The 12161-nt window shown below is 44.1% G+C and overlaps 2 protein-coding genes across 2 annotated transcripts; both read left to right on the top strand.

Moving 5' to 3' along the window:
• Positions 1 to 5736: 5736 nt before the first annotated feature.
• On the top strand, positions 5737 to 7611 carry J4E84_009643 (uncharacterized protein; the record flags this gene model as incomplete). Its single annotated transcript, XM_049392205.1, has 5 exons — positions 5737 to 6027; positions 6077 to 6171; positions 6221 to 6601; positions 6666 to 6788; positions 6924 to 7611. The coding sequence occupies 5 exons, from the start codon at positions 5737 to 5739 to the stop codon at positions 7609 to 7611; spliced, it is 1578 nt and encodes a 525-aa protein (XP_049240186.1).
• Positions 7612 to 9330: 1719 nt separating this feature from the next.
• J4E84_009642 (uncharacterized protein) lies at positions 9331 to 11969 on the top strand (the record flags this gene model as incomplete). The annotated part of the gene is made up of 2 exons (XM_049392204.1): positions 9331 to 9362; positions 9548 to 11969. The coding sequence occupies 2 exons, from the start codon at positions 9331 to 9333 to the stop codon at positions 11967 to 11969; spliced, it is 2454 nt and encodes an 817-aa protein (XP_049240185.1).
• Between the last annotated feature and the right edge of the window lie 192 nt (positions 11970 to 12161).

The following is a 12161-nucleotide window of genomic DNA, read 5'->3' as shown; positions in this document are numbered from 1 at the left end:
AAAGAGAAAGAATAAGTTAAGTTAAGCTATAATAAGCTATTCTAGTGTAAACTAGAGTATACTTTTATTTTTTTTCTCTATATAAGGTTTTTTAGAGTATTTAATAGTACTTTAAACTAAAATAGTCTCTAATAGTCTAAATAGGCCTAGTATAAGCTATTTTACTTTAACTCTTTCTAGCGTAGAGTTATTAGTTCTTTAGACCTTATAATTAGTTTTAAAGAATAAGATATTATACTTTAAGTAAATTTATATAAATAAATAACCTTAACTACTATAAAGAACTTTTACATTTATAGAGAAATTCTAACCTAGGTATTACTTAAGAGCTTCTAACTATACTATAATAGCTTATAATAGCCTAAAGTAGACTAGTACTACTTAGTCTAAACTAATTCTACGTAAACTTTATTAAACTCTATCTAAATATACTAAAAGAGCTTATATTACTCTAGAATAGGCTAAAATAGGCTATAAGTAACTATTAGAGGTTATCTAAGAGTAACTTAGAAAATACTAGCTCTAAGGTACTTAATTTTATCTTTCTTACTCTTAATCTACTTCTTAAGCTAGCTCTTCTTAGTAGTAGCTTTATTACTCTTTAGCTAAAAAGTAAGCTCTATCTAAAGTTCTTAAATAGTGTTTTATAAATCTTTAACTATAAAAATAATAGCCTACTTAGTAGGCTTTAAAGTAGAATACTATAAAAAAAGTTAGTATAAGCTAAAATAGGCTATAAAAAGCTAAAAGAGAGTAAATAGAAGTAAAGTAGCTACTAGTAACTTATAAAGAGCTAATTAGAGCTATTAGAGCCTAAAAGAGAGTATTTTAGAACTTACTAATTACTTAAATAGTAATCTAGTGTTAAGCGCACTAGTAACTTTATTAGCTCTCTTCTTAAATATATAAAAAGTACTATTAGTAAAGCTAGTAACTATAGTCTTAGCCTTAGTTTTATTATTAGAGTATACGCTAGACTTAGTAGTAGTATAGCTATAAAGTGCGCTAAAATAAAATTATAAGTACTTCTAATTAGAAGAGTAGTTACTACTAAAGTTAGTTAAAATAGTCTAGAATAGACTATTATAAGCTAATCTAGCTCTTTTAGACTCTATAAAAGCTTTACTAACTTTAGAGAAAATAGAAAAGCTTATAAAATACTAGATTAGACTAAAATAAGCTAATATAAGTTAAAACTTACTTAATAATATTATTATAGACGCTCTTATACTCTTCTACTAAGTTTATTTTTAAATAGTGTAAGTTACTACACTTAAAGTCTTCTATAGCTAGTAGAGTAAGTGTTAAGATATTATTAAAGGCTTAAGAATGTAAAATAATAAGCTTCTTACTAATAAGCTTCTAGTTAACTAATAATTAGTAGATAATCTTATATATAGTTTCTAAGTTAATAAAATTCTCTAGAGACTATATTAGTTAGTATTAGCGTAAAAAAGCCTAAAATAGGCTAAAATAGACTAAAACTACCTATTCTAAAGCTATTTACTATATATTAGTTTTATAAAGGCTAATAGAGAGTAATAGTAGCTAGAAAAGAGTAAAATAAGTACTTATAGCAAAGCACTACTTATTTATAGTCTAATACTAGCTATATAAAATAGTTTAGGTAATAGTATCTCTAGATAGTGTACTAGTAACCTTTCTAATTATGCTAGTAAAAATAGCACGCTCTTTCTTAGTCTTAAGAACTAAAAAAGTATAACTATAGTAGTTAAATATATAAAGCTTATTAAGCTTCTATAACTATAGATAACTAGTATATAGTATATAACTAATCTTAAGAAGTCTAGGTACGTAGAAGTAGCTTATAGTAATCTAATTATTACTAACTATAGTTAAGTTAAGATAAAAGAAGCTATTAAGGCTTAAAATAGAGTAATATAGAGTATAAAAAGTAGATATAAGTAAAAAGAGAGTAAATTAGTATAAAGTACGTATTAATAGTTTTAGTTAGAGTACTAGAGGCTAGTTAGTAGTAATTTAGTATAATTTACGCTAGAAACCTCTAATTTAGACTAAACTACTTTATTATACTCTAAAATAAGCTATAATAAGTTGCTTTAGACTTTCTTAGAATTTTAAAAATAATAAGTAAAAAGAGCTAATACTTACTATTATAGAGTAATTAGAAGGTAAGAAATAGAAAAAAAAAATTTAACTAGCTAGAAATACCTAGAGTGTATAGGCCTACGCTAGCTCTACTAGTATAGATAGTAGTCTTATACGCGCGTTTATGTATAATTTTTTAGAACTACTACTTTTTATAATAGATTTCTACCTTTCTATAAATATAATATACTTACGCTAGCTTAGAATAGGCTATTATAGGCTAAAATAGCCTATTATAGGCTATAGTTATCTTATCTAGTCTATTAAATAACTTTAGAAGTAAATTAAAAGTAATCTACTCTAAGAGAGAAGATAATATTAGATTCTAGCTCTAAAGAGCCTAGGCTAACTTAGTATTAGCTATAAATACTTTAGAATTACTATTATAGCTTAGTAGCAATTTGTCTCTAGTCTTTTTAGAATAATACACCTAATTATAGTCTAATATTATATATCTAGTATTTAACTAACTTTATTATTTAATAATAGTTAAAAGAGAAACTATTAGAGAAGCTATTTTAAAAGCTATTTTAGTAACTATAAAATAAGATACTATCTATATAATAAGAAATATAATCTAAACTTTCTACTTTAAATATATATATTCTAGAGCTATTAATATTTTTATTAATATTTCTATTATTTTAAAAAGTTACTTAGCTAGAGTAAAGCTCTTTATTATTTTTTCTTTTATCTTTACTTTTAAGAAGCTTACTAAAAAAATATATAATATATTTTATAAGTACTATTATTATATTTCTAAAAGCTAAGTAAAAAATTATTTTATTAATAAGCTAACTAGAAAAGAGCTATTAATTATAATTACTATTTATATTTATAACTTTATATATAAAGTAAAGCTAAAAATAAAGCTTTTACTATTTTTATATATAAAGTAAGCTATACTCTAGTAATATAGTACTATCTCTAAAATTCTTAGTATAGATAATAAAAAATAAAAAATAAAAGATTTAGTATTTATAGCTTATCTCTTCTTACTTAATACTATTACTTAAATAGATACTATAGTTACGTATTATAGTTATTTTAAATAAGACTTATTTACTAGTAGTTATTATATTAATATTACTAAAAAATAAAGATAAAGTTATAATTAATAGCTAAAAATAAGTTTAGTAAGTTCTATTAGTAGTATTTCTATATACTATATATTATATTATTTTTAGTTATTTTTAGTTATAGTATAAACTAAGAAGTTATATAAGTAAGTATAAAATAAGTTTATACTAAAATAACTATATTACTATAGTAATATATACTAAATTAATATTAAAATTGTTTAGTAGTTCTAAAAGAGACTAGCTTAAAGTTTTTTAATATTTTTTAATATCTTTTAATATTATTTTACTATAAAAATAACTAAATTAGGCTTAAAGTACTAATATATAAAGTAAAAAAGTAGATAAACCTTTATTAGAAAGAAAAGTTAAAGTATATAGTATTAAATAAGTTTACTTAAGCTAAGCTTATTATAAAAGCTAAGTATTTAATATTATTTTAAAAAAAATTCTAATTATTTATTATTATAATAAAAAAAAGAAAAAAGTAGTAAAAAGTACTTTTTTTATAAGAACTTTAAGCTTTAACTTTAGTTCTATATAAGCTATTATAAGACTTATTAAATAACTTATTATATATTTATTATAAAGTTATCTTTAGCTACTATAGTTAAATATAAAAATAACTATTTTAATAAATAGCTTTAGTAAACTATAGTTATTAACTTACTAACTTACTAATATATATACCTAAAGTTTCTTATAAAAAGACTTTAAATTTAAGCGCGAGCCTACAAGACAAGGAGCAGCACAAGCTGGCTGAAACTGTGTACCTGTACCGTACCGCGCGGGTATACTAAGACCAAGCACGTGGGTCGGCCAGGGTAAGCGGATTATCACTTCGTACAAGCCACCACGTTGCTGATAGATCGGGCGAAAAAGCAATATCAAATGTCAGCCCGAACCCTGGTTACGCCCCTCCACATGGATGAGCAAAAAGCAAGTCGAATCTCGATCCGATGTCCCTGACGAAGCTCGGCGTTCTTGTCCGGCAGCCATTGTATATGTTCATTGGAGGGTGAATTCAGGCACCAAGATTTGTTGTGGAAGAGCCAAACTAACTTATTAAGGTATACGATGCGTCGTCGTTGCATGCAGCTAAACTTGGGCTTGGACTTACAGTGTACGGAGCGACTCAGGTCTTTTGAACTTTGTTCCTCTGGCTCCGTTAGTATATGATCAGTGTAAACGAAAGAAGAGGACAAAAAGAAGTGGTGTTATAAATCGAGTTGAGGTGTCTCATGATAGACGCTTCCTTCCGCAAGTACCTCGATACTGAACAGATCTAACGCGCGTTAGCAACTGCTTCGAGGATACTATCCCAAGATATACGTACTGCGGTACGGCAATAGTGGGCACCTTTTGTTTCTCTGGCTCAAGTGATTCCGGCGGCTACTCTCTCTTGTAAAAAAGCTCAAGAGCGTGGATAATTAAAGCAAAGGGAATGAAGACGTGTATAGTAACTTCCAGGCGCCAAAATGTATAAACCGACCGTTCTTGATAATCTGAAATACGTGCACATGATAGTATGTCGATTATGAGGACGGGTGATGATAGACTAGCTGTCTAAGAGACTTGCTCCCGTTCTGCGACATCAGAATGATATGATACTGAAGCTATTCGTAGCGATATTTCACTAGATCTAGACAATGCGTTATAGTTGAAAGCTTGTCATTGAGTAATCTGACGCATTCTTCACTATCGCACAGCGACTGATAGTAAGTGAGCTGTAGACATCTAATCATTCGAGATACCCTGATCACTACAGCAGATATGCCTCAATCGCGGTCCAAGTCGTTGCCAGCACGGACAAGATGACCTGAGAAAGGTGAGAGTTCTTAATTTATACTGTGTCAAACTTTTCGCTACGCATACGTTGTCCAATCTTAGAAATACTTCTCAACCGGTAACCCCCAAGATCTGGCCCCTCAAAATTCGGTAACGAAGTCGCGATGTCCATCTCTATGCCACTTTTGTTTGCTCTCGCTCCTCCAAGAACGCAACGTCATATCCACATGACACTGATATCTGATCATGTGGTTGTCGCATGCTGCGCATGTGCATTTGTCATTAAACCATTCACCCTCGTATATAAAGAGTCATCTCATTCTCCTCTAGAAGTTGCGCTCGGTCACCCACCGCAATTTCCCACTCTGGACTTGGGCACCTTCCCGTGGTAGCGCAGTGTCGCAGTCCAGCCAATCAAGCGACCAGCATTCCCGATTTCACCATGTTCTATTCACGTGCTCCAACCATGCTGCGGCGATCACTGAGCACGTCCTGCAAACGGACGAAGACGCATTCACGTCATCGTTTGTGTCGCACCTTCACCGTGAGCGCCTTCCTATCTATATAGCAAACCCTCTTATCAGCCCTATCAGGGCTGCTCGACCCCAATCTCGCGTCACCTTCGACTGGGACCGCAACAATCTCGAGACCGGCCATAACAAAATTCTCCACTCACCTGCCTTCGACCACTTACACCTACTACCAACAATCAACAACCATACATCCGCGCATCGCGACCATGGCCGAACTCAAGGACAACCTAGGTCCCTACGTCCTCGAAACAACGCTCGCGGCTGACCGCACCGACAACTCTTGCTACGTCCTTAATGTCGGTCGCGACGGAAATGGCGACATTAATTCTTCCCTCAAGCACGTAAAAGAGCGGGTAGACGACTATCTCATCAACGTATATGATCGCCTTACTCCAGTCACTAAGCTTTACGTCATCGGTGATTGGAAGTCGGCTCAAGCGAAGAAAGATAGCGAACAAGCCAGTGCGTTCGAGGAGCAGAAGCGTTATGCGAATGAGGTAAAATGAGTCGGCAATGATGGCGGCGGTGAAGCTAACGTCATCACAGCCGCACTTGTTCACCAAGTCCGAGCAGAACTGGCACGATGCAGGCGAGCAAATCGCGAAGCTCGTTGAACAGATGCCCGCGCTCAAGGAATTCACGTACGTATATCCTCTTCTCGCAGCAGGCCTACTGGCTAACAGGCTCTAGCTGGATCTCAGACCTGCCCTTCATGGCTGTCATCTGGACAAAGTTGTCCACCTCGCTTACGAAGCTTGTCATCGACCTCGGTCAGCCTGTCCGCCTCCAGCAAGATGGCGAGAACGAGTACAAGTCGTACATCAGCCCAGCAGAGATGAAGCCTCTTGTCCAGCAGACCGAGCTTCAGGAGCTTCGACTGTTTCGTATGCATGACTCGTACCAGTCCGTCTACTGGGAGGCTGTGTTCCGCAATACGTCCAAGACCGGCATGCGCGTTCTAGATCTCGACATGGCGGCGCCTCCGATCGTGCGGAAAGACCATTGGCATAAGGCTGAGGATGTCCGTGGCCTGACCGTTCCGAAGATAGACTCGAAAGAAAAGGAGTACAAGTGAGTCCCCAAGCATAGAAGTACATCCAGAGTTGCACATAGTACTGTCGTTAACACACTGCAGGGGCATAGACGGAAAGGGAGTACTACACTACTCCTTCGGTACCGGCGAATATCTCGATGACTTCAGCATGCGCAAGGGACGTATTGCGGCTGGGTTGGAGGAGGCCACACCTTTCCCGTTGTGGTAAGTGAAATAATCTTGGAGATCCTGGTGGTCATAAGCCGAACGAAGCCCCATATACCGAGATACATCCCAGATGTATACGTGGCGTAACTCAGCGACCAGTATGTACGGGTATGAGACTGACTTATGCATTAGGTGCCTCAAACTTAACGGGTTCGTTGTCGACTACCTTCCGTTCGAACAAGAGCTCTCTCGTATCGCGTTGTTGACTTGCGGTAAAGATTGCGTGGATAGTGGCTTACGAGCCCCAAAGACTTCCCGCAACCCATACAGCAAAGAGGGCAAGGTCGTCAAGAGCCATTGCCTGATCCAATGGCCGAACTGGACCGGAGTGTTTGATGATCGTGGCGATCCGATACCACTGACAAAGGAGTCTCTCCAGATGAAGGACCTAGGCGAGGCTCTGGATGGCGCGGCCAAAGAAGACGGCTACTTCTCAGCTCAGTCACCGTGGTCCCCAGGCAGTGCTGTCACCTCCCACTTGCAGCCGCAAGAAGCCATGTCTTCTGCAAGTCCGCCTCCTGTCCCCGTAACTGATGGCGAGACACCTGTCATTCTCGCGACGACCGGAAGCCCTGCCGCTGACGGAAACACCTTTTCTGGCGCAACCTCTCCGACTGGCGCGAGCCTGGTACTTGTCGACAGCGCGACCTCCGAAGACTCTATCGTTTCCAATGATAGCAGCTTCGACCAAATCCTGCCCGCAGACATCGACGAATCCTCGGTAAAAGCTGCGACAGCCGTCAAGAACGGTAGCTTCAAGCACAAGGTAAGAAGATCTTGGGATTGGTTGTCTGGTTCTGGTTCTGGCGCTGCTTCTTGAATTTGGTCCGGTTTTGCTCAGCGTCCTGCTTGCTTTTGCTGTTTCGACATTATCTTTATCATGCAGCTGACCAAAGGGAGTGAGGAGACATGGATGGCACTTGCTGGCAGCAGCGAATGTGTCCTACCCAAAGACCCTTGCTTAACTTTCATAGGAACCGATAGATGGATGGCGGACGGGTGACGGCGGGTGACGGCGGATGACGGCGGATGACGAACGACAAACGATTGACAATTCGGACTTGGGCAATGACGGAGCGGAGGATGAACTACGATACCACGACGCGCCTGCGGAGCTTTTGGCGCTTGGAAGCCTTGGGAAAGGGTATTTGGGAATAACCTTGTAGCTAGGTCTCACTCCAGAGTCTGGCCCTTTCCTAGGATCTACACACGAATAAACACATCCCACAACCTGGCTGTGTCGATGCTTCTCCGTCGTTGCTGACATCTCGGCGTCTTTGCAAGTGCTACAGCTCTCCGATTGCTGCCTCGGTCCGATGTGCTTGCGATTCAGGTTGTGAGGCGGTGTGCGCAAAGTGTGTCGTCCTCTTTTCATCGCAAATGGGACGGGCGACGTCTGACGATGACAGCTGTTCTGTGGGTCTAGTGAACGTTACGTCTGCAGTATGTTTCCTTGTTCTTCCGTTGCTGCAGGATCATGGGTCTAATGCATAGGCGAGGCTGGGAGTTGCATGTCGTGTATGCGGGTTCCAGGGGTGGACATAATGGAATGTTTGTTGGCTGTGCAAGACACCGAACGACTTCATCATCAGCTGGTCGTTGCGACGCGGACCTTTGGAGAAGGCGGCTTGTTGTCAGGTCGAAGAGGCACGACGCTCGTGGCCAGATGCTGTGACGATTTGACCCGCTGGAGACGGGCCGCTCCTTCCTCACAACTCGGCTGATTGGCAGGCGCATGCGGGTGGGCAGGTGCGATGAGGTAACCGCGACCACGAGCATGAGAGAGGCCGTGAGCCAAATGAATCACCAGCTATCAACTACATGACTTCTTTGTAATCTTGGACTGCTGGCTTCTAATGCCTTGCTTCGTTCGGCCGGTCATGACGGCGATGGGCTTTCCGCTTTCCGGCTCGCGCTGTACCTTGGCCCCATGCCAGGTTTAGCAGAACAAGCACGATGAGCTGGCACGCTGGCAATCGATCGTAGCCGTCACCAACTCGACGTCCGCTATCCTCGTCCCAGTGCAGTCGCTTGCATGCATCTCGCTGCACGTCGGTCAGTGCGACTCCACATCAGCAAATATCAGCGTTTGGCGTATTTGCTTCCCGGGTGAAGCTCCGCTCGCGCTCAAAGCGCTACCACAGGTCCGCGATTGCTCAGCCGCGCGACTTCAATGCATATCCAGACGAGACCCTCTGTCTCTTCCGTCACTCTTTTCTACCCACCCGCGCGTTGCAGCAGGCGCCGCGCTTCCGAGCGCTGGGGCTGAGGGCCAGCTTTTCGTCCGGTGACGTCTGCTTCGGCACTGCCAGCAGAACTCGAGGCATTGGACAACCACCAGCACCACGACGACAGCACAGCGCAGCGCAGCGCATACATAGTCACCAATCGCGCATCCAGACACGTACATTGGCTGTTTCATGGACTGTCGGTGAGAGGTGTAAGTTGATTTCACGAAGCGTCCCAGCCACCTCCCAGCCCTTCACCTCCTCCCAACCACCCTACCTCGCGCGCGGAATTGCTAGGGCGCACCGCAGCAATGGCTCCTCTGCTAGCCCTCCCGCAGTCTCTGTCTCTAACATTGCCCTCTCCAGCCAGCTTTCGTGCCTCTCGATATAAGCAAGCCGTCGCGCGTTGCTTACCCAATCCCAAGAGAACCAGCCGCTGGGTATCTTCTCCAACCCGGCGGGTGCCCCTCGACGGCGCAAGGGCAATCGGGCCTGAGTGAGAGTCCCTGACTTCGCGGTGACGTCCAGCGACCCATCTGAGCTCGCCAACATATTACCCTTCCAACAACCATCTTCACGAGACCACGACCGCCACGGCCCAGCGCCACTGTTCGAATACCGAACCTCCCTCCAGCTACGCCAGGAGCAAGCCGACGCCTTCTATCGCACGCAGCACAATCGCTCGAGAGCATCGAGCTCGACCGGCAGCGTCGCAAACAGTCTTCGCCGCACGCCCAACTTCGAGCGCGCGAGATCTGTCGATCCGAGCCAGCAGCAGCAGCGCGTTCGCTTCGAGACACCTCGCCCTCGCTCGACCTCCTACGCCGAGCCTCACCCTGCCCTTCGCGTCAGTCAACGTACTGCCTCGGCAATACGTTTTGTGCTCGAAGAGGGACTCCGACTTCCACATCCCTTCACCCCGGATCTGGTCGAAGAGAACGCCCTCATGTCCGATCTAACAAGTGGCCGCGCTGCCAATGGCGGCGCGCGCACAACAGGCGGTCCTGTGCCCGTTGACAGGTCCAACATACGCACGCCAACGCAGATCATGAACGCCAGACGGCAACGGGCTGAAGTGGAGGAACAAAGGAAGGCCGCTGAAGAGGAGCGCAGGAGAGCTAGCGCAGAAAGAAGAGCTCAAGCTGTTTCTGGTGTAGCTGGAGCACCAACAACGGAGCCCGGGACCCAGAGGCAGCCCCAATCGGCAGCTCTGAGATCTGGCGACCAGTATGTACAATACCCGACATCATCGGGTGGAGTGCCTCGTCAGCCAGAGAGGCCGATCCCATCACAAAACACCATGAGCGAAGCGCAGGAGACCACTACCGGCGCATCGCAATCCAGACCCCGGGCAGCTTCGCAAGCACAGCAGCAGCAGTCTCGACCCGCTCAGGCAAATCTAGGCCTACCAACGACGGCGGAACAAGGCAGACGGCCAGCTGGCTCAGGCCATGCGAGGCGACCGTCTGGTGCCACGGCCGCTTCGTCGCAAGCAGGCCCTTCCGCCGCTGCAGCACGCCCACCACCTCCGCCAGGCTCGTCCTCCGGACAGGTTCGCGAGTCAACCACATCAAACTTCCCACATGCGTTTGAGCGCTGGGAAACACTATCCTCGCATTGGGAAGGTCTTACCTCCTACTGGATACGGCGGCTTGAGCAGAACACCGATGAAGTTCGCAGGGAGCCGCTGGCTCAGCAAATGTCGCGCCAGATCACCGACCTGTCTGCAGCTGGTGCTAACCTTTTCCATGCTGTTGTTGAGCTGCAGCGCCTACGCGCATCTTCCGAGCGCAAGTTCCAGAGATGGTTCTACGAGCATCGCCAGGATCAGGAACGAGCTCAAGAGCGCGAGGCTCAACTGACGGAACAAATCAACACGGAGCAGGAGGCTCGACTTGAGGCTGAGGCAAACATGGAACGCATGGCCACCGAGAAGAAGAACGCCGAACGAGCGGTGTCGGAGATGAAGCGTGAGCTTCAAATCTCGAAAGAGGAAGCACGCCGAGCATGGGAGGAGCTTGGAAGACGGGAGCAAGAGGAACGTGATCGCACGTTTTCACTCAGAGAAGGGCAGCCTACGTTGGTCGGCGGAGTGCAGGTGGTGCCAATGGCGCAGAACATGGGACGTCAAGGGAGGGGACATGGGGACGACACATACGCCGGTGCTCAGAGCAGTGGCTCGGGTATAGAACAGCACTACTCGTATGAGGAAGGTCAGTCTCCAACTGATACCGATCCCTTCACGGAAGGCGCTCGCCATGCGCACCGAGAACCTGAACCCCCCGCACACGTGGCCCAAGGAACCTACGTCCCGTCAGGTGCAGCATCCGCCGCCTCCTCTCGACCTGGTGGCTCTTCAGTCGCGGACGAGTCACTAGCCCCTGCTCCATTACAGTATCCATACTACACGTCTCAGGCACAGCAAGCTCCTGCACAACCGGCCATGTCTCAGCCTGAGGCGTTCTACCAGCAGCCAGGTTCATATTTACATCAAGAGTCTGAGTCTGGTTTACCAGAGGACGAACAGTCATACGTCACGTCTCAGGCGGAGGAGTCTGAAGGCGACATCGAGTACGCCCTGGACGAGAGAGGCAACTTCATCCGCGATGATTCGGGTCGCCGCATTCCGTTCCGATCGCTTCAGTCTCCAGTATCTGATGAGTATGATGTAGAAGATGCACGTCGACGCGAGCTTGAGCATCTGCAGCACTACGGCACGACTGCCACATCTTCAGGTGCCTACGCAACGAGCTCGAGCGCGGGATCGTCACGCCAGGGTCACCCTACCGCTGGCGGTGCACCCGACTACAGTGGCGATGGCTACGGCGATGAGTGGGTAGGCATGAGACATCACCATCCGACAAGACTGAGTGACGTTCCCGAGGAAGATGAGAGGAGCCGGACGTCACCCAGCAGAGCAAGCCAGGCCAGCCGAGGACGCCTCTATTAGAGGGATAGATACCACACGCCCTCTCACCTCGTCAACAGAAGTATCCTCAAGGCGCTTAAGCTTTGCAACCATACTGTTATCGAACCGCGGTGTTGCAGACCGTCTTCACACCACGAATTCCGCACACGCATATATCGTTTCGGCATACATGTTACAGCGAGCATTACATACCAGGTCCCCTGCGTTTATACC

The sequence above is a fragment of the Alternaria hordeiaustralica genome, assembly GCF_023758085.1.
Source record: "Alternaria hordeiaustralica strain BMP 2776 chromosome Unknown scaffold_30, whole genome shotgun sequence".
Classification (NCBI taxonomy): Eukaryota; Fungi; Ascomycota; class Dothideomycetes; order Pleosporales; family Pleosporaceae; genus Alternaria; species Alternaria hordeiaustralica.
Note: the sequence above shows the minus strand (reverse complement) of the source record. Positions and strands in the feature narration are given on the sequence as shown.